Consider the following 27,128-nt stretch of genomic DNA (forward strand, 5'->3'; position numbering starts at 1 on the left):
CCTTCTGTTTTGTAACACAGTGTGCTCGGGGGCCGGCTGGTTGGTCCCCCGCCTCACGCTCATGGTTCTCCAAGTCGGCAGCCCCGCAGCCGAGCCCCGGAGAGCGGCCCCAGCTGGCTCGCCGAGGGTCCAGCCTGCGATCGCGGGAGCGGGTGACCCTGGAGCCCGGGTTCCGCGCCCCACCCCGGCCGCCCAGCACCAGCCGGGACCCACCCGCCGCGGGAGGCTGAGACCCGCCGCTGCCAGAGCTCGCCCACCTCTGCGCCAGAGCGCAGGCGAGAGCAGGAGAGACAGCCCTCCCTTCGGGCACCCACTCTTCCTCGCCCTCTCCAAGAATTTGTTTGAGGAAGCGCTGCCGGAAGAAGACATCTTCCTGAATTCACGGTCAGGGGCGGGGTTGCTGCTGCCCTGCGGTGCTACCTCGGGCACGTGCCCCCCCTGCTCCATCGCCTGCCCAGCCGGGGTCAAGTCCCGAAGAAGGGATCATGAAGCACTCGGTGGCCGCTTGGCTCTTGGTCGGGCTCAGCTTCTGTGTCCCCCAGTTCTGCAAAGGTGAGGAGCCTCCCCCCACCCCACCCCACCCCACCCGCGCCGCCACCACTGGGTGCAGGACACAGGGGAATGCCGTGCCTGGCGCTGGAGGTGCTCCCCTGGACTTGCCAGGGGTGGCGGGCTGCGCGGAGGAGGCAGCACGCCCTGGGTTCTCCCGAAAAGTGCCCTTAAAGTCAGAGCAAGTGCGTGGGGTTGAGCAGGAAAGAGGGTGCGGTACGGAGGTGAGATTGAGGGAAGAAGAGAGGCAGGAGGGAACGAACGGCGTTCTTGGGCACCACAGATTCTCACTCGGCCCGCGTGAGCCCTCCCGGAGCAGGGCCGGCCAAGGACAGTGCTGTCCGGAGCCCGCTAGGCACCCCGGGTGGGCATCCCTGGGCTGGGTCTGGGCTCATCTAGTTGAAAAGGGAAGTGGCTGGAGAGGCGCGGGACTGCCTGCCCCGCGGGTGCAGAGCTTTGGCACGAGGCTGGGCTGAGCCTTCTGCAACCCAAGCCTCACACGGGGAGTTTGGGCTGAGAGTGAGATGGAGAACTGTCAGACAAGTCAGTTCTGCTTTCTTCCTCCTCTCCATCCTCGGAGGCAGCCTCGGCTCCAGAAAACCCCGGGGAAGCCACCTCTCCTCTAATCCTAGGGGCCTCAGGCTTTGCCCAGCCCTCCCTTCTGTGCATGCTTCACTCTTGGAAATGGAAAATCATGCGGTGCGAGATGACCCTCCTGTTCCGCCCAAGAGCGGAAAAGTTGTAAGAGCTGGCCTGCCGGTGCTTTCCATGATTTGTGTGAAATAAACCAGCCTGTTGGGGAGAAAAAAAAAAAAAAAAAAAGAGGACCGGGACGAGTCTCCTGCTGAGTTGTGACTTCCAGGTCCCTTGCCAGGGGTCGCTTATCAACACAAGCCCAGGGTGGGCCCCCTATCTCTGCAGCGGTGGGGGCTGAAGGGGGCGTGGGAAAAGGGCAGAGGGCGCAGTGGGGCTCTGGGGAGGCCGGGGGAGGGGGTGCCCCCCTCTGCACTCCCGGTGCCGGCAGCCCCTTCTGAAGAGTCCGCAGGCTGCTTGCGGAGAGCTGAGTGCACTGCCTGGTTTAAAATACTCTGCCTCTGAGAATGGAGAGTTGGATGGAAAATGTGTTGACTAGAATTCATGCGAGGTTGCATACTGAATGAATATTCTGCACCATCCGTCCATGCACCCGTCCTTCCATTTGTTTCGCAGGACAATTGTGTGCTCTCCGGCTACTGTTCGCCCGCGTTCCTGGCCACATGCCCTCCCCGCCCGCCAGTAGCGATCTGCTGCCTCTCCTTCCTGGGCCTCCTCCCTCCCTCTCCCGGAACGAGGCTCTTTCCCCCGCGGGTAGGCGTATGTGTAGGTATGAACCTCGCCTGCATTTACCCAGTGCCCTTCCAGGGATCAGGCAGAGGCAGCCACTCCGCTAAGGTTGCGGAATGGTAATGGCTCCATAGTTGCTCGGTGGAGTCCCCAGCGATACGAAAAAGATTGTGTTCCCACCACCAATATTTCCCCTTTCTCTTATTTCCCCTCTGAATTGCTTTTGTACTTTGATCCTTTAGCTGGAGGGAGAAAGGGGGAGCTGCAGGCACTCCGTCTTTCCTCCTCCCTTCCCCACCTCCGTTCCTGCTCCAAACACGAAAACACACACATTCACCCACTCACACGCACCTACAAGGTGCCACCATCTGTCCCAGCTCCGAGGTGGAGGCAACGGCGCCTTTAGCGTGTGTGGCTACTGGGCCCCTGTCGCCTTGTTTGGTCCGGGTGAGGAGCCCTTGGCAGGATGAGTCCCAGCTCGCTGCAGCCCAGAGCGCTGCCTCCTAGGTACCAGGGTTAGGGCACAGTTTAACCCGCCAGACGACACACCTTGGTGAGGTTGCCTGGCCTCCCACTCAGGCTCCTAGACAATGCCAGCAGCTGTGCACTCCAGAATCTTCAGTTGGGTTCTCTTGTCAGCCAGCCTGTAGGGAGAGGGATTTAGGAAAAAACACCATTTTCCATGAGCAATTTATGTTAAACTTGCACATTTCCACTTTATTCTCCTTCAGCCCTGCAGAAGGCAGAGTGCAGCTTGCATGACAGCTCCAAACGATTAAACTTTGAGCAAAGTTATTAAAGCTGGTGCTAACACTTAGAATTTCCCTGCACCTTCCCTGCCCTCCCCCCAACCCCCCACATATCATTTATCCAATGTATGCCTTTTAGAAATTGGAGTTTCCCTGTGTGGGTTGCAATTTCCGTGCATTAATGCCTGGGATTTGATAAGGACGTGTAATTCCTTTTATTAGTTATTTTTATTTTAAAATTAAACCAATGGATCAGTCAGATTGAATATTTTATTAACTCTTAAATTATTCATCGTTATGGGTTGCTCTAAAAAATCCAATAACATGCATACAGTTGCAGCAAGCACGTGACATCTTATGCAATCTGTCCCTTTGCCTGCAGTTTGTGCTTGAAGTCTTTAGCAAATGGCACTGTCTAAAGATGTCTAGACACTTCCTAAATACTCTGAATCATCGGTATTTACATTTCCTTTTTAAATAAATGGTGATTTTTAGTTAATTCTACGTGAAAATAAATTAGTAGCTGAGCAATCTCACTGGAGATAACAACACTATGCTTAGTAGCTGAGCAATCTCACTGGATAACAACACTATGCTTGTATGATTATACTAGTATAGTAATATTTATGCTGAAATAACAGTTTTTTATGTGTTTAAAATTATTACATATTAGTGTCTTCATTACCTAATTTACATGACCATTCATTTTATACTTTAAAGATACATGCTAACTTTAGATTCCTGTTGAAACCTTTAAAAATAATTTTGAGATGTTGAAGTAATAATTAAGGGGATATTAAGTTTCCTGCTGTGACTATTTCACACTAATGCAAAATCTTGGCCATGTCATCCACTGTCATGGTGCAACGTACATTTCCTCCCCCTTCTGCGCATGAACATTTTTTTCCTGAACATTATTGTTGAAATATTTCCTTAGAATTGAAATGCATTTTGTTTTAAATTTATATGATTTTGGGAAAACATTTATAATAATACAAACTAATGGTTAAAAAATTGAAATAGCCTATTCTTCTCTCTAGGGTCTTGAAGTAACAAAGATCTTCAAAACCAGGCAAATGTATAGCACTTCTCTAAATTAAAACTCTGTTGTATTTTTCTCAAATATCTTAAGATCATTATTGATATAAAACATGTATTCAGGATTTAGGATATTTTTAATGTTACTAATAACATTTGCTTTCATTGCTGGATACATATGATTTCTCCTCACAAAATTATAGCAGCATAAAGGGATAAAGTATACATGACTAAAATAGCTTGGTTACTCACAACCATTACAAAATATAAGTTAATAGTTTTGACAGCCTACATTTGTAGCCCATACTCCTAATTTCACTGATATTAAGATAAAAATGTTAATTAGGTAATTTATTTTTAAACTTTTTATCTTTTGCAGAGTTTTGAATTTTAAAAACTTGCTAAATTCAAGTTTCTAAAGCCCAAGAAACTAATTCTGATATTTGGTCTTCACTGAACATACTTGCAGGTGCAATAGCATTGAGTATGATTTGTGATGTAGTAGGTTCATTATACTGTATCCTGGCCAAAACAAAACAAACAAACAACAAAAATGCAGGATTCAGAGCACAGTTCAAACCAGAGTAAATCAGAATGAATAGGTAGTGAGTAACAAATAAATTTTGCAAATATGTAATCAATGGTATGGCTTCCATCACAGCTAATAAATTTACTCTTTATATAGTTGAGTTTATTTCCTAAGTAGTTTGCAAACTGGCATTGTATGTTTGTGGCAGGGGAAACAGTAGAAAATCAAAGCCAAGCCATTCCTATTATTCAGTTCTCATCTGCATTTTTAATGAAGATGCCTAGTATGTTTTCCTTTTTTAAATCATTGCCCATGTAATGACTTTAATATCTGTTGGTTAATCAAAGCAAACAAGTATTTATCTAAAAAAAATCAAATGGTTACCCATGTTGAGTATTTTCTCATAGTTATGCGATAATGCTAGAAATTAAGTAAATACTTAAACTGAATGAATCACCACTTAATTGTCAATTAAAATACCTCCAAGAAGTCTGATTTGAGAGAGTTGTCAAAGGAAAAGTAGATTGGGATAAAGTCTGCCCTTGCCAGCAGGTGTCAGAATAATCAGCGAAGATCTTTTAAAGGAAAGCTGGAGAAAATAAAAGAAGTAAACTAGTAAATGCTAATCTGCAAATCCACATAAAGATAAAATGTCCCACACTCATTTTGTTATATAAAGGGCATATGAAGTAATAGGTCAAACTTAATTGTATGAAACTTATGTTATTAGTGCTCCCCTGAAAAAGAGGACCCACTGCTTGTACCACGGGACTTCAACTTGGGAACAGGGTTGCTGTTAGTGCCACAAACAAGCCCATGTCTAGGTTAAACTGCTATATCTCAGGGATCTCCTGAGTACATTCAGAGGAAATGCTCATAGATTTTATGAGGTGCTTACAGCAAAACAATTATTATTGAAATATTTGGCATGCTTTTAAGCTTGTTCTCCATACCAACTGGTGTATTATAAATAAAAATTCTGCTATAATGACTTCTAGCTATATATTATACATATCTATAGTCCTGGCAAGAGATACCTGCATATCCTTTTCTATCACAATGATGAAGTGTATGTTTTCTTAGAGTTTGTAAGTTTCTAAATAACGTAAGTCATGTGCCCAAAGGAGACTAAATGACATGAAAAAGTTTTATTACCCATTTCGGCTCGTATGAAACCTTACAGATGTGCCTATTGTGTATCAAGGTGTCAGTCAGTTGACATCATTTATTTGTTTTTAATGGATCCTTGACTGATAACCTTTTCTTCTGGCATCTGCTGATACAGCCCTTAAAACCAGGTTACAGATTCACCAGAACACCATTTCTACAAGTTCTCTCAGTTTTTTATACAGTCGCTGACACCATGCAAACAGTCTGTCTCCAGTGGCATCTTTTCTGTCAGAGTCCTCCTAAAGTAAAAATTCTCTTTCTCTCCCTCTCCATCTTTTCCCCTCCTCCCCCGTCACACCCCCAATATTTCCTTGCTCGATACCATCTCTGGGGCATAGTATTCACTATAAAATTCTGTCATCATTCTTAAAAGGTCGCAAATCTCCCAGACTAGAACTTGCAATTTATTCTCTTGTGAGGGGGAAAAAAAAGATGACAAGATGAAGCCTCTACTACTAAATCCTGAGGTTTAAAACATAAATGGAAATAAATTAGGATCTGAATTACGGAGCAACTTAGGATTTCACACCTTGATTTTGAAACGGAATTTTTGGACTGGAACATGCGGTGTTCCCCTGGGCAGACTGGTTCCTGGGTTCTTTGTCCATGGGAATCGAAGAATGAATCCACGGACAGAAGGTGGTATAGCAAAGGTGGATATTTATTAAAGAACAAGTACAGATTCCCACATGGGGAGGGGGAAGAGTCCCACTGAGTTCCTGTTTCTATGGTTTATAAAGGCTGTAGATCTTGGTGCCTTGATATTCCCTCTGATTGGTCACTATTTCCTTGGACTGGTTACTATAGTACAATGGTTCTCAACCTGTGGGTTGCAACCCTTTGGGGGTCAAATGACCCTTTTCACAGGGGTCACCTAAGACCATCGGAAAACACATATATAATTACATATTGTTTTTGTGATTAATCACTATGCTTTAATTATGTTCAATTTGTAACAATGAAATTGGGGGTCACCACAACATGAGGAACTGTATTAAAGGGTCTGGGCATTAGGAAGGTTGAGAACCACTGCTATAGTAACTTCTGAGCTCAAAGGTTAAATCTCACATGGGACATGTGAGGTTCCCCCCCTCTTTCCTTATTGTTTTCCTATTCCCTTTGGGGTTTCTTCTTCTCCTTTTGGATGAAGGGCTTCCTTCCCTTTATTTTGTAAATATAGACCTTTTGCTGTTTCCAGCTCCCTCATTCTATGGAAATGTACCTGTTGAGGCTTTTGGCTTTTCAGCTTCCCTATTCCAGCTGATCTCGGGGCCACCAGTGGTCCCTGGACCACAGGTTGGCAACCGCTGCCCTATTCTATGGAAATATACCTTCTGCTGCTCTGCAGCCCTGTGCTTCTTCCATTGGTCCTCTTAATTTCTAAAATTTCTAAATCTGTCCTTTTCATCCCTAAAAATTCCTGTTTCAATTTGATCACAGTGACCTGCCTACATTTATCAGCTGGGCAAATATTTATATTCACTGTACTTGTAGTGAAGTTTTCTTGTTTTGCCTGTAGCTTTGATGCTTAGCACATAGCTAAGAACCTAGAAGAAAATATAAAAAAAGTCTGATCACCTCAAATAGTTACAATATTTAGGCCTTAGATCATATAGAAAAGACTATTGCTCTTGGTTTTTAAGTTCCTGGGCTCTCTTTCAACCAGATCCAGAGAATGAAGGGCATATGAAGTAACAGGTCAGACTTAATCAGAGCAATAAAAGGTGGCAGCTGATACAGGAGACTGAAAAAGTATATGCAAAAGCAGTGATAGCTTGCAGGGTAAAAAACTGGGGACATTTGTTGGGGAATGGGTTTGGCTAAATTTAAAGGCCGAAAGGCATCACTGTGTAAGAATTTCATAGCATTTGGGGCCGGTATTGGTCTTACATTCTAGACACAGACTCACTGCAATGTGTTTAATATTTTGCAGTACAAAGGCAGTAAAATGTATGCATCACTGAAGAGATTTTGTAAAAAGTATTTAAGCTTGAAAACCTGCCTAATGGTGAAAGAGACAGAACTCTGAAGAATTTGGATGTTTGAAAACTTTGTTTTACCATCATGCCAGAGAAAATGTTATTATATATTTTGTATTGATTTCCCCCCTACAGTAATGAATGAAGGTATCACAAAGCATATTACTCAATTTTGTAGAGAAGAAGTGGACCTCAGAATGCAGATAAAATGTCCCACACTTATTTTGTGATATTTTAGAAGTAAATGTACTGTTATTTTGTTGTGAAATATGCATTATATTGATAGTAACTGCATAGGATTTGTTCAACGGAAGATTTAACAGTGCATGAAGCGGAATGGGAGATTTTGTGTACAAGAATTTAAGTAAGGGTTTTTTAAAGTACTAAAGCACTTTTGAATGTGATTATTAATAAGGAGAAAGACTGACTCTATATCTTAGTTTTACTTTTTCAATTTTTTTTTTAAATCAAGCTTGTATCAAACTGATTGATTTCTTTAAAAATAATTTAATATAGTATAACAGTGAATAGATTGGAAGGCCAAGGTTTTAATCTCTTGTTAGATGATATTGTGCTTGATTTGAAGGTAATCTCTTTAAGGTTTATGCTTGGTATTTGATAAAGTCATTTATTTGGGAATGCAAAATAATCCTCTTAAATCTCTTCTTGTACTGAGGTCAGGATGAACATTTACATTCTACTGATACTGGAGATTATATGAAGACAGCCAGGGTAAAATGGGCTCATGACTCTTGAGCAGAGAAGACTAGAATAGTCAAATGAACCTTAGAGGATGTTTGTATTTGAAACAAGTTGACAAATCTCTCTTGGTAATGGCAAGCAGTCTCCCACCTACGTGTCTTCTATCTGTGCTCTCACACGTTTGATGCCGTTCTGTCCTCACATTTTTCTATCCAAATGTGCATTGAACTCAGATTTTATCCACACTACTTTTCTTGTTTTGTTTATCCACCTTTTTCCTTTCCATAGGTTAACTTTTGTATTGTAGACACAAGCTTTTTTGAAATGTTGTCTACAGACAAACAAAAAGCAAATTACCATTCAAAAATGCTTTAATATTTATATGCCAAGTTCTTATTTTATATTTTGTGCTTCCTACAGAGCCAGGGCTTAGAACAGTATCAGGCAAAACAAACAACACAACTAAACAATGACAACAAAACCCAAAAGATACATTCTATATATTGAAATGAATGGAGCTACCCTCTCTCCCCCAAATCAGTGGTCCGTAAATATACATACATTTTAAACAGAAGTATATTTTTTATATTAAAAAAAAGCCAAAAGTAGTTTCAAGAAATTTGTTTTTCAGTTTTTACAACCTGTGTTGTAGATGAACCTACTTTGAAAATGCTGCTCAGTGCTCCTGCGAGAGCTTGTTTAGGATACAGTGTTAACACACAGGCATGATATGGAGTGCTTTTTATGTTCGCGATGCATCATCAATTAAAGAAAAGCTACCGCTAAGTGATAGATTACTTTGTTAGATACAAACTTATGACATTTCAGCTAACTTTAATTTTGAATTAGAAATTTTTCAGGTATCAGTTTCCCTTTTTCTTTCTTCACTTTACTTGGGGACTCCCACTATATCAGGTTAAATATCTTGCTAGACAAGTTAACAAGGGGCATTCATTCTGATATATTTATAAGTACAGTGAATAAGTATAGTATTTATTGAGTGCATGCTATGTGTTTCATCTTTGATTCTCACAATAATTCTGAGGCAGGTATTATTATTATTTACATATGAATGGTATAATGAAGGGACAGAGAGGTTAAATAATTTCCTAAGAGAACATAACTACTAAGTATCCTGTTAGAATTAGAATCCAGTTTAAATCTAAGCCTATTCTCTTAACTACTAAACCACTCTGAGTGACACAACCTGTATGTCATGGGTATATTTTGTTAAATAATTTTATGACTTATAAAGCACACATTATGTCTAATAACTATGGTAGATTATTTTGGGAGGGGTAAATTATACTTATTTTCTTGGGACAATGTTTCATAATTTTTCAAATTTAAGTTGGTAAAATGTCATACTTTTCACATTCAGAAATAAGGGTTGGAGTATACTCTGATCAGAAAGAGGTAATGTGTCTTTCACAATATTGTTACACTAGTAAGAATATGAAGATGGGAGAGATAAGAGCGCTTCACAAGTGATTCAAAGCACATTGTCTTCAAAATCTTGCTACTCAGTTTTATTTCAACATGGTCTTTATGATTTGTTTTGGTTTTCTGGGCGGCCAGTGCTCCTCGGCATTGTGCCGTTGTTATTCAATAAGATGTGTAGAACTTGCTTTCTCTGTTGTTTTCAGATACATAATGTAGGCCAAAGTGATCTTAAAGGTTAACAGGGTTTTTATTCCTGCTGATTTAATGAAGGCTTTTAATTTGCCTCACATCCCGTCCTCATTGAATTTGATTTCTATGTAATTTATTAAGAAGTTTTAGCCAAACAAAAGCACCAAAGAGTCTCAAACCACATCAGCTAGAAAATTACATTTTCTAGTTTATTTTCATAATTACTTAACCAAAATATGGTTTATTTTTTATAAACTAGAATTGGATTAACTTGAACCATTTTATAAAATAATGAAAATTGTATCATCTAATAATAGATCACCTTATTAATATCTTTTGTATAGTTGGTACAATATTTAATAGTTGAAATGGACTTCCAATGTTTTGTTATATTTATTTCCCAATAGTAGTAGTAGTAGTAATAATAATAATAATAATAATAATAATACAATAGTTAACATTTCTTAAGCATTTCATATTGTTATTCTAGGGAACATAAACAGAGAAGGCATTCTTTGTCTTTTTTCTTTTTTAAATCCTCACCTGAAGACATGCTCATTGATTTTTAGAGAAAGAGGAAGAGAGAGATAAAAACATCATTGTGTTGCCTCCTGTACATGCCCCCTGCCTGCCTCTACCAGGGATTAAACCTACAAACTAGGTGTATGCCCTGAGTGGGAATTAAACCCGTGACCTCTTGGTGCACAGGAGGTCACTCCAACCAACTGAGCCTCACTGGCCAGGTACAGAGAAGGCATTCTTAATCTCATTTAACAAACAAGGAACCTGACCTTCAAAAAGTCACATGACCTATAATTCAGCATGACCTGTAATTCAAGCAACCAATGACAATTTGAACTTGACTCTACATGTTCCGATTCCAATTTATTTTTGACTCTTTTCTGTTATACCACTTTGCTTGTGTGAATTATAGTTGTGTTTTCTCTCAGTTCTTGGACTCACAAAACAAGAAGGAGGAGTTGGTGTACTGCTATTTGCCTTTTAGAAAAATATTTCAAACTGCTCCTCAGCCCAACACTAGCACTGTTTTTGCCATCAGCTTATACCACTTCCTTTCCTCTTGGGAGCCCAAGTAACCATCATGATATCTTGAACTTCCTCAGTGACTTCAAAACTTTGTTTCTTCTCTAATATTTGTTCCCTTAAAATGTTTAACACATAAACTTGTGACCCTTATAACATCCTGGTGTTAAACTTCATGGAAGTTCCCAACACTAATGATCCCCATCTTCATGTTTAGGTACTTACTGGCAATGCTATTTCTTAGATTTTCTTATCATGGGAGTTGCTCAGGTACCAGTACTTTAAATTCCTCACACTTTCCATCTCTTAACAGAATCTTCTTTCTGCCTCTTCTTACCTTCATTTCTATTGAACCCATCTTGTCACTGCTCTAATTTTCAGTCCTCCTTATCCCTCTTCTTTTCCAACCTAGTCTCTGTGGCAATCCATTTCAAGAGATATTCAACTATTTATGAATTTCTCAGCTGTGATGCTTTTACCATTTCTGCTTCATTAAGTTCCAAACTAAGGTAGTTTCCAAAGAACCTTTCCCATTTCTGGCACCAGAAAAGTGGAGTGCTGTCAAAAGGTAGTAGGATCCATTGGAAACCCTGGTGGAACTGAAAGGTTAAGTTTGGCTCATAAAGGAAACGAGCAATAAAGATAGAAAGTAATGGTATGAGGAGTAAAATTACGGGGGATTGAAGTAATTACTCTGTAGTTACAATTATTAATAACTATATATTTTGGAGTATGATCATAGGAGTTATGATTGAGGGAGGGTAGAAGATCATTGGGAGAAAAGAGTCAAGACACAAATGGCCAGGTTTTGGAAAAAATCATCTATGTGGGTATTGAAATTATGCCAGGAGAAATGTTGGAGAGAATGACAGTGAATTGGGAACAGAAATCTTCAAGGAATGAGGGCATATGGTACAGAAATCAGGAGATAACTGTAATACGGTGGTAGGTTCGGAGAATAGAGGTATATGATGTGAGATTAAAACTGTGTGAGAGAACCTTCAGGAAGTCTCATTGAGGAGCAAGAGGGACCTATGCCACATCTCAGGTCTAAAAGCTATGGGAGAGAAACGGGTATTTAGTTAAGAGGGCTACAGGGTAAGCAGTGACCCAGGGGAGAGCTGAATTCCTCTAGAGCAGGAACACATATAATAGCCCAGTCCCAGGCATCAGGCCCTTTGAAGGTCCTCATTCTACAGCGTTTAACACATTGAGCTCATTATAATAATTGATATGTCTCACTAAGAGTAACACATTTCAGCACATAAAATATGTTTTCGTATACAACAGCTCTTTTAAACCTCATAACTACCTCAGGGGTCATTATTTTCCCCCTACTTTACAGATAAGGAAAAAGACAGAGAATAGAATAAGTGATCTGCACTAAAACACACACACACACACACACAAAAAACAAACAAAAAACAAACAAAACGAGGTGTATGTCTTACAGACCGAAGTTCAAGACTCTTTACTATAACACAGCTATGGGAGGATCCCTTCTAAAGCTCAGCTGGGCTAGGAAGATTTCTGCAGTTGTGCCCTGACCTACTTTGTCCTATTCAGACAGGCCTCTAGGTATTTTGAGGTCTGCATAGTTTAGGTTACTGGGAATGTCAATGTCTGCTTGGTGGCCTTCATCCTTGCCCATGTTTGAATTGCTTGTGGTCCTGACTGAAAAACAACATTATTACTAGGGGAATATTTCTTTTTCAGTTTTAACATACTCATAATTGTGCAACCTATTACACAAAGAATTCCTTTTTCCTCTAATTTACATGTTTCAAATACTTATAAACCATGATGTTTTTTCTTTGGTGTCTGACATGCTAAAGTCATACATATTTTTTTCCCTTTAATCTGGCCTTGTAAGCCATTCCTTTCAACATTTTAGTTGTTTCATTTGCAATCTGTCCAAGTAGCCTACATATTTATTCAAGAGGCTTGGGAAAATCTCGACAAAGAATTCCAGGGATGTGTTTCCCTAAATAATGCCACACACATTAGTCTGTTTTATTTTGCCAATATATTCTTAATTTTTAATCTGTTGCTTTGCTAATTATGTCTTTCTATCAGAACACATTTTTCCAAATAATACTTGTCCATGTCTTTTTTTCATGACTTTATTTTGCATTTCTTTCACTGGAATTTTACTTTAATTTTCTGATTCTGTATTTAGTATAATAGTTGTTACTATTATATGGTGAATGCTCTGCCCACAGAATCTCAGAATAATTTAACTTCATTTGCTGAAAATTATACTAATTCTAGAGGCCCAGTGCACAAAATTCATGCACTTGGGGGGAGGGTTCCGTCAGCCTGGCCTGCACCCTCTTTCAGTCTGGGAGCCCCATGATGGTGATCAATCGCCCAGCAGAGGGAGGCCCCGCCCACCCGCTGCAGCAGCGCTGGCCAGAGGCCTGGGCCTCCCTCTTTGGGGCAATCACAGAAGCCCCCCCAGTCAATCACCCCACCGGCCAGTGGCCTGGGCCTCTCTCTGCAGGGCAATTGTGGGGCGGTGGCATGGCCCCCGACCAATTGTATCTCACCTGCCTTGGCTGGTCTGGCGCCAGTGCGTGTCATAGCATGGTTGTTTGGATGGTCGTTCTGCTGTTTGGCTGTCCAATCGATTTGCATATTATGCTTTTATTATTATAAATGCTATTTATTGCTATTTTTATATCATGTACATAAATGCTCGATAATAATTTTTAATTGTTGGTGGGGGACCTGCAGGTAGCCCTTTGATCAGCTAATTTCCCCAGTGCACCCAGTTGTAATGCACACATTCCTCCCCTTAGTTTCCTTTTTTACATTTATTCCTTTTGAGGTCTTTAAGTACTTATTATTTTCTTGAATCTATCTTCTATCTCTATTTTTAGTTTTTCCTCCTTCTATATTTATTTCTAGCTATCTCCTTCTGTATGTTGCCATTGTCTGCCCGTAGCTTCTTTCTCAGTTGAAACTACACACCTCCACACAATCTAATACCTCTGATCACCTTCTCCAAGTAATCAATGCTCCAACACATATACATATACACACCATATACCCTTTACTCTCTATAACTCTTTATCTTTTAATTATAGTATTTTTTTCAAAAATCATAGTGATATAACCACTTTTGTATTAGCTTCTTTATTTTCTGTCCTGTTTCCAATGTTTTGTAAACTCCACGTGGGCAGAACGGACATCCATTTTGTTTCTTAATATGTATTCAACTCCAAACATGGTGTTGTGCACAGGGTAGGTACTCAAATGATATTTGTTGACTGAATTTACACATGTATCAATGAATGAAAACCATGAATGGAAACAACGATGCTGGTATATAAATCTTTCCCTGGTTAAAAAATATGTTCCTTTGATAGATCCATTAACTTATTTAGTACCTTCTTATCTGTTTGATGCACTGATGCACTGACCTGTGATTTATGGCACAAGCGATACACTTTGAGAAAGCAATAAATATTTTAGTAGTGGCAAACTCTAAGAGCTGACTGAATAATGACCTACCTGTTTCCATAGTTGTCTAATTTATAAACACCTTATAAGCAAGATTCAGGTTGTACCTTAAATGAGCAAATTCAACAAAATAGTTGCAATTGTTTATAGAAGATAGTAAGGTTTAAACCAGTGGTTCTCAACTTTGGCTGCACATTAGAATCACCTGGGAATCTTTTTAAAATCCTGATTTCTGGGCCTCATCCTCCAGAAATTCTGTTTTTTTTTTTGTTATGGGGTGGGGCCACAACATTAGTAACAAAGAAACAGAAGTTCTGGAGGATGAGGCCCAGAAATCAGGATTTTAAAAAGATTCTCAGGTGATTCTAATGTGCAGCCAAGGTTGAGAACCACTGCTTTAAACTGTCATTTTATTATCAAGGGTTGACAAGAAAAATATGTGCAACAAATTCAAAGCACTTGGTATTTTTAATTGTCAGGTGGGGGACCTGCAGGTAGGCCTTTGATCAGCTTATTTCCCCAGTGCACCTGTGATCAATCCTATAAGCTCTACCAGCAGTAACTGCCCTCCAACCGTAACTTCTTACCCTCCTCCCACCGTGCATTCACACCTGCTGAACCCAGATGTACTTGGCAGAGGGGAAAAGACAGCACCTGGGAGCTGTGTCTGCTTGGGAGCCTCCAAAGCAGTGTAATGACAGTGTTTATGTCATGGCAAACTGCTGTGGATTCCCCTTTGGCTACTACACATCTACCTTTCTTAAATGCCTCAGTGGTTCTAAAACAGTTTGTATGCTTGTGACCCCAGTAATTGTGTGATTTCTACTCCTAGCCTGAAAGCTCTGAAAGCGACATGTCTCTCTTTAAAACAGCCTATACAGCCAGGGATTCTGTTGAGTAAAAATTGTAAAATCGAACGCATTGCTCCTTTTTTATGTGATAGGAAAGAACTGTTGGCAATTTATTTTGAGGAGCAGTTAATTTCTTATTCTTGTTCTAAAGCTTTAATTACTTTTAAACCTATAAATATATACTCATTGAAGAAAAGTTTTAATGGTAACATTTTGGTATCTCTATTTATAGAGACTTGCTTCAAGTAATAAATATCTTGGACGGATCATGCCACATAGTTGTATGATTTATTTACCCAACAACGTTTATTGTGCAGAGATTGATGCCAAAGACTGTTCTGGGTGTTGAAATTACAACAATAAACAAGACAGACCTAGGTTCTTTTTCCCAGAGAGCTCACATTCTAAGGAAGGGAGCAGAGAATAAACAAAGGGAGTTAGTAGGTTACAAGGAAAGGGTAGGGGTTTCAGGAGTGGATTTAACTCATGTAGTTATGCTCAAGTCAAGCCTCACTATTCAAAAAGTTAAGGAAGTGTGGTATATGTTGCAAGTATGTTGTCTTAAGCTTCATTTGTCTTTATATTGTATTTATTATTTTATGTGGTGTAAAATAAATTTATTTTGTAAGATATATTAATATTTTTCATTATGATTTGCCTTTGGCATCATATTTAAGTGCATATGAATTGCTCTTTGTTTTTCCTACTAAATGGTTAGCTATGTGCCCCAACACAAATTACATCAAATGTTAGGAAATGAGGCATGTATCATATATTAAATTCTATGATATGTTTGCATCAGTTCAGAGACTTACCAGGGTGCTTCTCTATTGGTGTGACAGTAGCATATAGTTTTAATTATTCTAAATTTGTAATATATTTGTTCCATCATATACAGTTATTTAAAAATATATCTGAATATGGTTTGCTAATATTTTAGTTGGTGTGCTTGCATATATTTTCATAAATGATATTTTAAGCTATGTGTTCAGGCTCGGTATAAAGAAAATGCTAAGTTGGTAGAATTAATTGGGAAATTCTGTTCCCTGGAAGATTTAAATATTATAAGAGTTTTATGTTTCTTGAAGTTTTGAAATAACTCAGATATTAACCAATCTGATCTGCTTGCTGGGTATTTTTGTGAATACTACTTCTAGGGTCTTTCTTAATCAATAGAGCACTCACTTGTTATCTATTTTTCATGTTTGATGATTTGTAATTTCTGATACAATAGAATACTTTAAGGATATCTTCTAGTTGATTAGCATATGTTATATATAGCATTAAAATGTTTGTGAAGAGTTTCACATTTATAAAAACAAAACATAATACAGTAATCTATATATAATCTGATCATTACAAAGCAAAAAAAGTAAGGGTAAAACAAGATCAAGCTCATAGGCTCAGGAGTTAGGGTTTCAATTTCAACAGATAACTGACCTTGGTTTTTGAAAAAGGAGAAAAAAATGAGGATTATAATAATAGGGCCTGACTCTTAGTGTTATTGTGAGGATTTAGTACAGGTTAAGTGCTTAGAACAATGTCTGTAGCCCAAGATGGGCCATTATAATGATTAGATCTAACCCATATAATATGCTTATAGATCCTGGCACAATATAAACCCTCAATAAAATCCAGGTATTATTTTCTTAATTGTGGTTGTGGCTATTACTGTAAAGAGGACAGTTACCATAGGACACATTAAGAGGAGAATGATATACTAGTAAGGAGCGGGTGGGAACTTGGATCACTTTGACAAATTGGCTGATCATCAAAGTTGAGCAATCCTTGAATTTATCTTAAATATATTTTGTTTAGGTTCTGGCTTCAAAATATTTAATTTTGGGATATTTGGTTGCCATAGTACATTAGGGTTTTAATAACAAAAATGCCATAGACTGGGTAGATTATAAAAAACAGAAATTTGTTTCTCATAGTGCTGAAGGCTAAGAAATGCAAGATCAGTGTGCTGGCAAATTCAGTGTCTGGTGAGAGCCTGCCTGCTGTGTGTCTTCACATGGTTCATGAGCCAAGGGAGTTCTCTGAGGCTTCTTTTATAAGCCACTAATCTCATTTCTGAGGCCACCAGCCTCCTGATGTAATCACCTCCCAAAGGCCCACCTCCAAAACCCACCACATCAGTGAATGTAGTGCAAAGAGGTCCATAGTATTGTCTTTAATAGAATATCCTTCAACGTCTCCTAACTCACCAGGAGGTCCTTGCTTCCTTCATATTCTTCCCACCTATTTGCGCTGATTCTCTACTCTGAATATAGGCTATAGGTGTGTCCTGATTTATAACCTGTAATAGTAACTTCTCCACTATTTTAGGTTATTTTTATTTCACAGTTTGACTTAGCAGTCTCAATTGTAAATACTGCATATAAGAAAGCTGACAGCCTGAAAGCTCTTTGTAATCTACTTATTCATGACTAGAGTGTGTATGGTCAGTACTTAGTATTCAGAAAACTCTGCTATATTTTTGCCGTTAAGCAGTTCAAAAGTGTTTAAATATTTTTACTCAAAATAGATAAAATTAAGTTGATGTTGGGCTAAAGGTCTTAAAATAATAGAATTCTGTTTGCATTTTAAATAAGTGACTATTATTATAGCTCATCCCCCTTCTGTTTCAGGAACAGCAAACAAAAATAACTTACTATTAAAACAAGACATTTAGGACAAACACAAGATATAGATATGCAAACATGTGTTAAGGGTTAGAATAAAACTATATGGTTTTTTACAGAATGAATCAAGTGGTTTAGATGAATTAAGAAATAAATGATTATTCAGCCCAGCCAGCATAGCTCAGTGGTTGAGCTTCAACCTATGAACCAGGAGGTCCCGGTTCTATTCCAGGAGGTCTGATTCTATTCCTGGTCAAGGCACATGCCCAGGTTGCGAGCTCGATCCCCACTGTGGGGCGTGCACCCAGAGGCAGCTGATCAATGATTCTCATTTCTCTCTCTCTCTCTCTCTCTCTCTCTCTCTCTCTCTCTCTCTCTCCCTTCCTCTCTGAAACAATATATATATAAACAATGATTCAGGGTAGAAGACTGCTAGGTCAATTTTAGTATTACAGGAGTGTCTCCATAAAGGAATAATTGTAGCATGCAGATTCAGGATTATATCCCCATTTTAAGCTAACTTTGCATTGAGAGGTTTCAAGAAATTGCTAATTCAAAATATTAGTGATGATTCATAAATAATTTTGAAATTGATCTTTACAGAAACAAAATAAAGCATGCTTATCTAGAAATAATGAAATTAAATAATACTGAGTAGCAATCTTAATTGCATACCAAGTCTCTTTTGCAATAGAACATAACATATTTAATCGACATAACACCAAAGGGTAAAGATCATGGGACAAGAATTCCACTGTTATTTATATGTACAATCTCATGTAGATACAGGTTTATGTAACTCTTCATCTATTAGTACTGTGGACTAGTTTAGGTATCAAAAAGCTTAATCTGGGCCCTACCAAGAACTCACCTTGTGACTTTAAGCAAATGAGCCTATTTTTCTTTTTTGGCAAAAATTGAGATAATAGCCTCTATATGATTTGAGAGTTGTGGTTGTTTTTACTTTTGACTTATTATAATGATCAGAATGTAAAGGAAGCCAAATGTAAGGAGTGATTTTGAAGCCTGAAAACTGACATATAAATTGTCTGTTTTGGTGGTAGCTTCAAATTCTTGCTTTGTTTTCTGTGCTTTTATAGAATCAGCTAATACTGGAATTCATGACAATTCCCAGTTTTTATATGATAGTCCCTTCATTTATCTTTGCATGTTTATTAAGCATATTCTGATGCCACGAAAACATTTTTTAATTGATTTGAAAAGAGAGAGTGAGAAAACACAGCTTTGCTGTTTCACTTATTTATGCATTCATTAGTTGATTCTTGTATGTGCCCTGTCCAGGGGTCTAATCTGCAACCTTGGCATATTGGAATGATACTCTAACCAACTGCGCTACCTGGCTAGCTCCTCCAGGAAACTCTTGATTACAATTATTTGGAAAAGAAGCATAAACACACTTAAAAAATGGTGACAAATCTGACACATAGGTAGTCACTGCAGTGTGAGAGTTTAACTGGTGAAGATCAGACTATGGACAGCTCTCACGTGTTAAAATGGGCGTATCCCTATCTGATGTCCCCCAGTGCCCATGATTTCACTCCCCCTTTTAAACCTAAATTGAGAAATAAAGTGACTGGCTTAGAAAATTCTTTTTTGTTCATACAAATGTAGAAACTTAAGTTATTCTTTTACCCCCACTGACAAAATTTCTCTCTCTAGACTAGAGGGTCATCTTTTCTGTTAGTTCCTGCAATCAAAAACTTCAACTTCTAATCCCAATGCCATTCCACATTATGAGATTAATACAAATTTCCTTAAATATAACTATGCCATCATAGTGTTAAATATAACACTATTTAAAATATTTAACTAGTATTATTTAATTACTTCTAGAGAAGCATGCCTTATTTTGTTTCTGTAAAGCTCAATTTCAAAATTATTTATGGACCCTCACTTATTTTTGAATTAGCAATTTCTTGATACCTCTCAATGCAACACTTAGCTTAGATTCCAACACCAAAATGCATTCACATTATTGGGATCTCTCCCCCTCCTCCCCTAGTAACTGTAATGTATATGTAGTTATAAATTTCTAATGCTTTCTTATAAACTAGAGACCTGGTGCACAAAATTCGTGCACAGGTAGGGTCACCAGGCCTGGCCGGTAATCAGAGCCCATGTGGGGCGACCGGTGGGGCAATAGGGGTGCCCCTGCTGGCACCTGCCTTGGCCAGCATGGCGCTGCTAGCTTGCTGGCTCCGCCCCCCACTGCCACAGCTGGTCACCTCCCTCTGCAGGGCAATCACTGGCACCCACTTTGGCCAGCCTGGCACCACCTGCTCACCAGCACCACACCCTGCCGCCTCCGCCAGTCACCTCCCTCTGCGGGGCAACTGGTGGGGCAATCGCCCCCCCCCCCCATTGGCACCTGCCTTGGCTGAGGCAGCTCCTGCATTGAGCATCTGCCCTGGACAATTTGCATATTAGTCTTTTATTATATAGGATAAAAATATTTAGATAAATTAGAAGAATAAATACCTTAATTAAATGATCTCTTTAGTTATAGTTAGTAATAGAATTCATATGGTGATTGCTTTAAAAATAACATTTTTTGGAAACCAAATTTACAAATAAAACAAAAATAGAAGCAAAATTGTTGCAAAAAATAATTTCTGCATGTTCTTTGGGAAGTGGCAGAGATCAATTTGAAGAAAACTTTCTTGATTATTTCTAAAGGGGTTAATTTATTTTACTTTGTATTTCCCATAATTTCCAAGAGTGCCTCAAAGTATTTAAAATGTTATTGCTGATAGCAGCTGTATAGTAAACCAATCTAAGGTTGGAGGTTTTGGGTTGCTGATTTAACTTTAATTGGGAATATGTTATAAATTAAGTCAATTGACTTTGGAATAATGAGAGGCATGAAGAACTCTTCCAGGATTAATTGTTTGTGAAAGCAATTACTATGAGCAAAGCCTAGAATCTGAGCCCAGGCAATTGGAGCATACAAATTTTAACAGTGACTTCTCAGGCTCGTTTACCTTGGTATATCAATCTGAAAGTATGCATTTTAATATGTAACTGCATTATAGAAAACTTAATATTTAGGTAATTTGCCAATATTAGAAATGCAAACCATCACTCCATAACATTTAATAGAAGGAAATCATACTTATGCAGTGTAACTTCGATCAACCTTTTTTTTTTAATTCAAGAAATTGTAGGAAGATACAACTATGAGGAAGATAGAACTTAACAATTTAAAGCTTATTCAGATGGTTCAATGGTTCCCTGACTCCTAAAAAAAGAAAATTAAAGCAAAATGAATTGCTGTATAATTTGGTTGCACTCCAAGAACTTAAACACTATTGTTTTTGTTGTTGTTGTTGTTGGAGTAGTAACAAAGGTATGCAGTAAAGCAAAAAGATACTGTTATGTTCTTTCAAAGTAGGCAATTCAGAAATTAAAGTGGAAACCACTTCAGAACACTTATTAATAAATGTGTATAATTAAAACTTGGTTTCTTTGGCATTGCTGCTCATTTGGGAATTTAGTTTATATGTATTCTACATTAAATTCATTTTGTTATATATCTATATAAGCTTTTACTACAGGGTGCTAGTCAAACTGCAGCTATGAAATAACATACAGGAAACTTGTATAACCAGAATATTTATGACTTCCAATATAGGTTATTAGACTATTATGTTGAGATGCTCAATATTGGTTCTTTTGGTTTATGAAAATCACTGATACATCTACAATGACAAAATGGTACTATAAAATTTTAGAGGCATTATTGATATGCAAAACACACTTTCTACTTGTTTAGTTCAACGAGTTTTAAAAATTGTATCTCAGCACTATAGAATGTTTCCATAATACTAGAAAATTCTCCCTTGTTATTAGAGTACATTTCTTTATTTCTGAAAAGTGTTTCCTATAAATATACCACAATTTGTTTATCTGTTCTCTATTTGATGGATGATGGAGTTGTTTCCACTTCTTAGTTATTATGAATGAGTATAATCTGAAAAATCTTATAGAAAATATTTTAATATAATTTAATTTATATTAAATATATGTAATTTTATTTCTCTTTGGTAAAAACCTAGGAATGGAGTTCCTGAGTCATAGGTAGATATATGTAAACTTGGTGAAAAACGATTCAGCCGGTCTACAAAATGATTGTGTAATTTTGTCCCCTTTTCAGCTATGTATGAAGTACTCTGTTGTTCCATATCTTCACCAAAATTTGTCATTATTAGCCGAAACCGGTTTGGCTCAGTGGATAGAGCGTCGGCCTGTGGACTGAAGGGTCCCGGGTTCGATTCCGGTCAAGGGCATGTACCTGGGTTGTGGGCACATCCCCAGTAGGAGATGTGCAGGAGGCAGCTGGTCGATGTTTCTCTCTCATCGATGTTTCTAACTATCTCTCTCCCTTCCTCTCTGTAAAAAATCAATAAAATATATTTAAAAAAAAATTTGTCATTATTAGTATTTTGATTGTAGCTATTATACTTGATATGAAATGGCAGCTCACTGTATTTTTAACTTGTTTTTCCTAATGATTAAGGATGTTGAGAATATTATCATGAGTTTATTGACCATATCTGTTCTTTTGTGAAATGCTTAATCGTTTGCAAATATTACTTTTTTGTTATTGTTTGGGTATATTACAGGTGATTTATCCTGTATATATCCTGAATATGGCTACTTTGCCAGATATATATTACAGATATAATTCCTGGTCTGTGGCTTGATATTCATTTTCTTAATGGTGACTTTTGATGGTATCTAATTTTAATTAAGTACATTTTATTGACTTTTTTTATTTACAGTGTTTGATATCATACAAAGTCTTTGTCAGTCCAGTGTCACAAATATATTGTCTTTTTTTTCTTCTAGAACTCTCATATTTCTGGTTTTTATATTTAGGTTATGATCCTTCTTGAGTCAATTTTTGTATATATCACAAGGGATAATTTGAGGTTTATTTTTCTAATAGGGTGAATCACTTATTTCTATACCATTTTTGGAAAGAATGCTTTTTTCATTGCATTGACTTGCTACCTTAGTTGTATCTATTTCACATCTTTAATCTGTTTCTCTGTCTTTATACTAATACCAGGGTGTCTTGATTACTTTAACTTGGGTAATGTATTAATTCTAAATTTATCCTATTCTATATCTTTTGTATTTTTGTTTAAATTTTAGAATTGTCAATTTCTTCAAAAAGCTTGCTGGTATTTTGATTAAAATAGCATTAAGTTTATAGGTCACTAGGAGGGGAATGGACATATTAACAATTATATCTTTTAATAGATTAAGATCATTTTTAATTTTATTTTTTATATTTTTATTGATTTCAGGGAGGAAGGGAGAGGGAGAGAGACATAGAAACATAAATCATGAGAGAGAACCATTGATTGGCTGCCTCCTGCACACCCCACACTGGGGATTGAGCTGGCAATCCAGGCTTGTGCCCTGACCGGGAATCAAACCGTGACCTTCTGGTACATAGGTCAAAGCTCAACCACTGAGCCATGCCCGTTGGGCTAAGATCTTATATCTAGTCATTTATGTATCTGTATCTATCTATATTTAATAATAAGTACAAATTCTTTCTAATTTTTACATGATTTTATAAAATATAAAGTACTTCCACATTGATTATCTCATTGTTCATACTTTCCCTTGTTTTAAAACAGGAATTGAGTGTAAAAAGTTAAGGTCATTCAGAACCTTAATATGCTTCACAGTGCTTACAAAAGCCCTGTGCACATAGGTTATATTTGATAGGCAACTCAAGTTCCAAGAAAACCTCTTATTAATGTTTTTATAACATGATAGACATTGCTGTCAGAAAAAAAGATCAGCATTTAAAATGTGAATATTTTAAAACTAAAATAAATATATAAATATTCAAGTTTCCAGAAAAATAAAATTAGCGTCAGACCCATTAAAGGCTGGAATAACAAAACCTTTAAAACACTGGAAGTAGATAACAGAATCAGAGATGTTTAAAATACCTATGATCACTTTATTCTCCTAGAAGTAAAGATTGTACTTAACTTTAGTCACTTTGGTTAGATAAGTGACTCTTTTATTTATAAAGATACTAGAGGCCTGGTGCACGGCATTTGTGCACTGGGGGGGTGGGGGTGTCCCTCCTATGCCCTTTAGCAGTCTGGGAGCCCTCGGGGGAAGTCCGATGGATGGCTTAGGCCCTGGGGAGTGGGCCTAAGCCACAGTCAGACATCCTTAGCACTGCTGCAGAGGCGGGAGGTAAGAGAGGCTCCTGCTACCACCGCTGCACTCAGCTTGTGGCTGAGTGGCACTCCCCCTGTGGGAGCACACTGACCACCAGTGGGCAACTTCTGCATTGAGCATCTGCCCTCTGGTGGTCGTTGCCTGTCGTAGTGACCGGTACATCTGCCATTTGGTTGATTTGCATATTACCCTTTTATTATATAGGACTAGGGGCCCAGTTCCTTGAAAGGAGCTGTGGGCCATGAGGCTGCAGTAGGCACATGGGCGGGTCTTAGACCATTCTCCACGCCCCCACCCAGCCCCTCCCACCATGGTCCTCAGTCCCTTGTCTTTCAGCAGCCCCACTCCCACCACCGCTGCTCCCATGCGCTGACGGCGCTGGCCCCCCTTGCACCCACTCACGGCGCAAAGCGATTGGGGCCAGCGCCAGCCATGGGTGCAAGTGGGGCCAGCGCCAACAGCAGGTGCGAACTGAGGTTGCTGCCCCGATCACCCCTCAGGAGCAGGGGGTGGTGGAGAAGCCCTCAGGGGCAATCAGGGCCGGCAGCCGCCACTCGCACCCTCGGATGGTGCTGAGTGATCGGGACCAGTGCTGGGCACCAACAGTGGGTGCAATCAGTGGCTTTGGTGCCAGCTGTGGGTGCAAGCAGGGCCGGTGCTGGCAGCAGGTGCAAGCGCTGGGTGGAACCACAGCACATGGGAGCAAAGAATTTTTAGTAACCACCAGAGGCTTGCCCCAATGACAGTGATTGGTGCCCTGCCTTGGTCTGGCATCCCTGCTCACCTGCTCTACCATCCTGCCTTGGCCAACACTTTCCATGTTCCACACAAGCCCACTGGTGGTCAGTGTACGTCATAGTGACCAGTTCCACCATTTAGTCATTCTGCCATTCAGTCTATTTGCATATTAGCCTTTTATTATATAGGATAGGATTGGTAGTTATGGTTATTCCTAGCTTTTTATAGACTAATCAGGCTCATGAGACAGGAAGACATTGTGCAGAGGCTTCATCTTGCTTTAAAGCTTAAATAATGTGCTGTGTGTGCGTGTGTGTGCGCGCACGCATGTGTTTTGATGACTATATCCCTGAAAGGTGTTATCAGAAAGTTTTTGGTTCAACTAAATCTTTTTGGGTTCACATCTGAAGCAAGTCCAAACTAATGAGATTTTTTTTTAAATGGGTTATGCAAAATCCAGTGATTAGCTATCTTTTTATTACTACTTATGTTGCAGAATTGACTTAGGAAAGTGGACTAAAGCTATACCAAAGAGCAAGATATATGCTTTTGAGCTATTCACTGCTGGCATTTTGCTAGCACATTAAAAAATATGTAATATGTTGATATGGTACCTACAACATTTTAGGAAAATATATTTTAGAAGAATCTTGCTGTAAAACTCTAAGCCACTCCCCAAGTATATTATTTTTGCTATTTTATAAGACAATTTATAACACTAGATTGGGTTATTGAAAAAGGGAGAGAATTCTTTGCACTTGAGAGGCCATAATTAGCAGCATAATTATATTCACTGCCTCATCCATGACTTAGATACACCGTACATGATTACAGTGAATTGAAATAAAAATCTTCTGAAGGATCACTTTTTGCCATGCCATTCTGGTAGGATTTCTTAGCTCTATACCAAGTTCTACTTTGAAATGTGCTTAGGTTTCTTTTCCCGTCAGTGTTTACTGAGGTTTTCATTGAGATAATTACCATTCTGGAGGTTATAACCTACACAGGTGATGACATTATTTATTTCTTCTTAAGAGTCTAATAGGAAATGACTGACAAAGGGCATTCAATTTATCTACTCATTTTATATTAGGAGATGTTTCTGGGGGCAGTGAATTTATTCCCAGGTTTCAAACACCTTGGCCTTTAAGTTGTCAAACTTCAGTCTTTAAGTGAATTAGCTGGGTTCTGACTGAAGTAATTGAATTCAGAGAAGGCTGTACAAATAGCTGTTCCTATATTTTCTCACACATTTCTGTAAGGTTCAAACGATTGGAAAGCAATTAGATGCTGAATTACTCGGTTATCCTTACAACACCTGTTCTTTGACCTCAGAAAAATGTCCACGTTTTCTCTTTAGGAACCCTTTGGTCGCCTTCCCTTCCTTTTATGTTCAGCTTCTATCACTTTGCCCCTTATATTAACTACTGTCTTGTGACTCTTCAGCTTCTCCAATCGATTGGTCTTGAGCTTCTCCTTGTTGGTCATTGTTCAGGTTGTTGTTCTAGAAACATAGTCCTAGAAACATAGATGATACAAAAAGACACATGAGATTTCTGGTCAGTTCATTCACTCCTTGTTGATCATGGAATTAGAAGAGAGGCATTACTTACTTGAACAATTTGAATGTTTACTGGTTAGAGACAAAAATGGTCTGAAGACAACAGGGACACATCTGTCCCACAGTCTGAGCTGCAGTCCCCATTCTCCCAGTCAGTGGCCAGTGCTCAGAGGGACAACAAGGTTAGCCTCTACCTCTCTGGTTTGAGTGTCCAAACTACTGCCAGCCGTGGGCAAACTACGGCCCGCGGGCCGGATCCGGCCCGTTTGAAATGAATAAAACTAAAAAAAAAAAGACCGTACCCTTTTATATAATGATTTTTACTTTGAATTTATATTAGTTCACACAAACACTCCATCCATGCTTTTGTTCCGGCCCTCCGGTCCAGTTTAAGAACCCATTGTGGCCCTCGAGTCAAAAAGTTTGCCCACCCCTGGACTAACCTCTTCTCCCCGATCCTGTTCATCTACAGAAGCACTTCTGACTAACATATACTTTCTTTGGACATGATAATACATTCCCTTAATTTCAAGTCAACTCTTGCAGTCCTAAAAAGTTAATCTTTTCTATCTGTTGGGATTTTATAATTTAACCATCAGATGGCAGCTTTATTTTTTTCAGATTGCCAAGTTCTTAGGGGATTCCCAACCTGTTCAAAATTGTAACTTCGGTGTTCATGAGCTATATAACCAAGACTTAAATCATAGTATTTAAGTCTAGGGTTTCTTATTTATTTCAGAAATAAAATTGCATATTTTAGAAATGTATTTTGTACTTTTATGTGTAATGATTAGCAATGTGTTACAACAAATAATTTATCTAATTAAATGCTTCTCTGATCACATTTTTAGTAAAAGTTTGGTATTAGAGAGGACATTTATCCAAATCCTTGCTGCATTGAGTATAGCTGCCTTGCATGTTTTATGATAATGCTATA

General features: G+C 38.8%; 1 protein-coding gene across 2 annotated transcripts in view; it reads left to right on the forward strand.

The window, feature by feature from the left end:
• Positions 1-291: 291 nt before the first annotated feature.
• The window catches only part of EDIL3 (EGF like repeats and discoidin domains 3), a 396,406-nt gene continuing 369,569 nt past the window's right edge, over positions 292-27,128 (forward strand). Inside the window, exon 1 of one of the 2 annotated variants that reach the window (XM_006081235.3) lies at positions 292-552. In XM_006081235.3, coding sequence (XP_006081297.1) covers positions 486-552 — 67 coding nt within the window. In that variant the 5' untranslated portion in view covers positions 292-485. The remainder of the gene's footprint in view (positions 553-27,128) is intronic. The other variant, XM_023750152.1, reaches the window with a different exon arrangement.

The sequence above is a fragment of the Myotis lucifugus genome, unplaced genomic scaffold, assembly GCF_000147115.1.
Source record: "Myotis lucifugus unplaced genomic scaffold, Myoluc2.0 scaffold_0, whole genome shotgun sequence".
NCBI lineage: Eukaryota > Metazoa > Chordata > Mammalia > Chiroptera > Vespertilionidae > Myotis > Myotis lucifugus.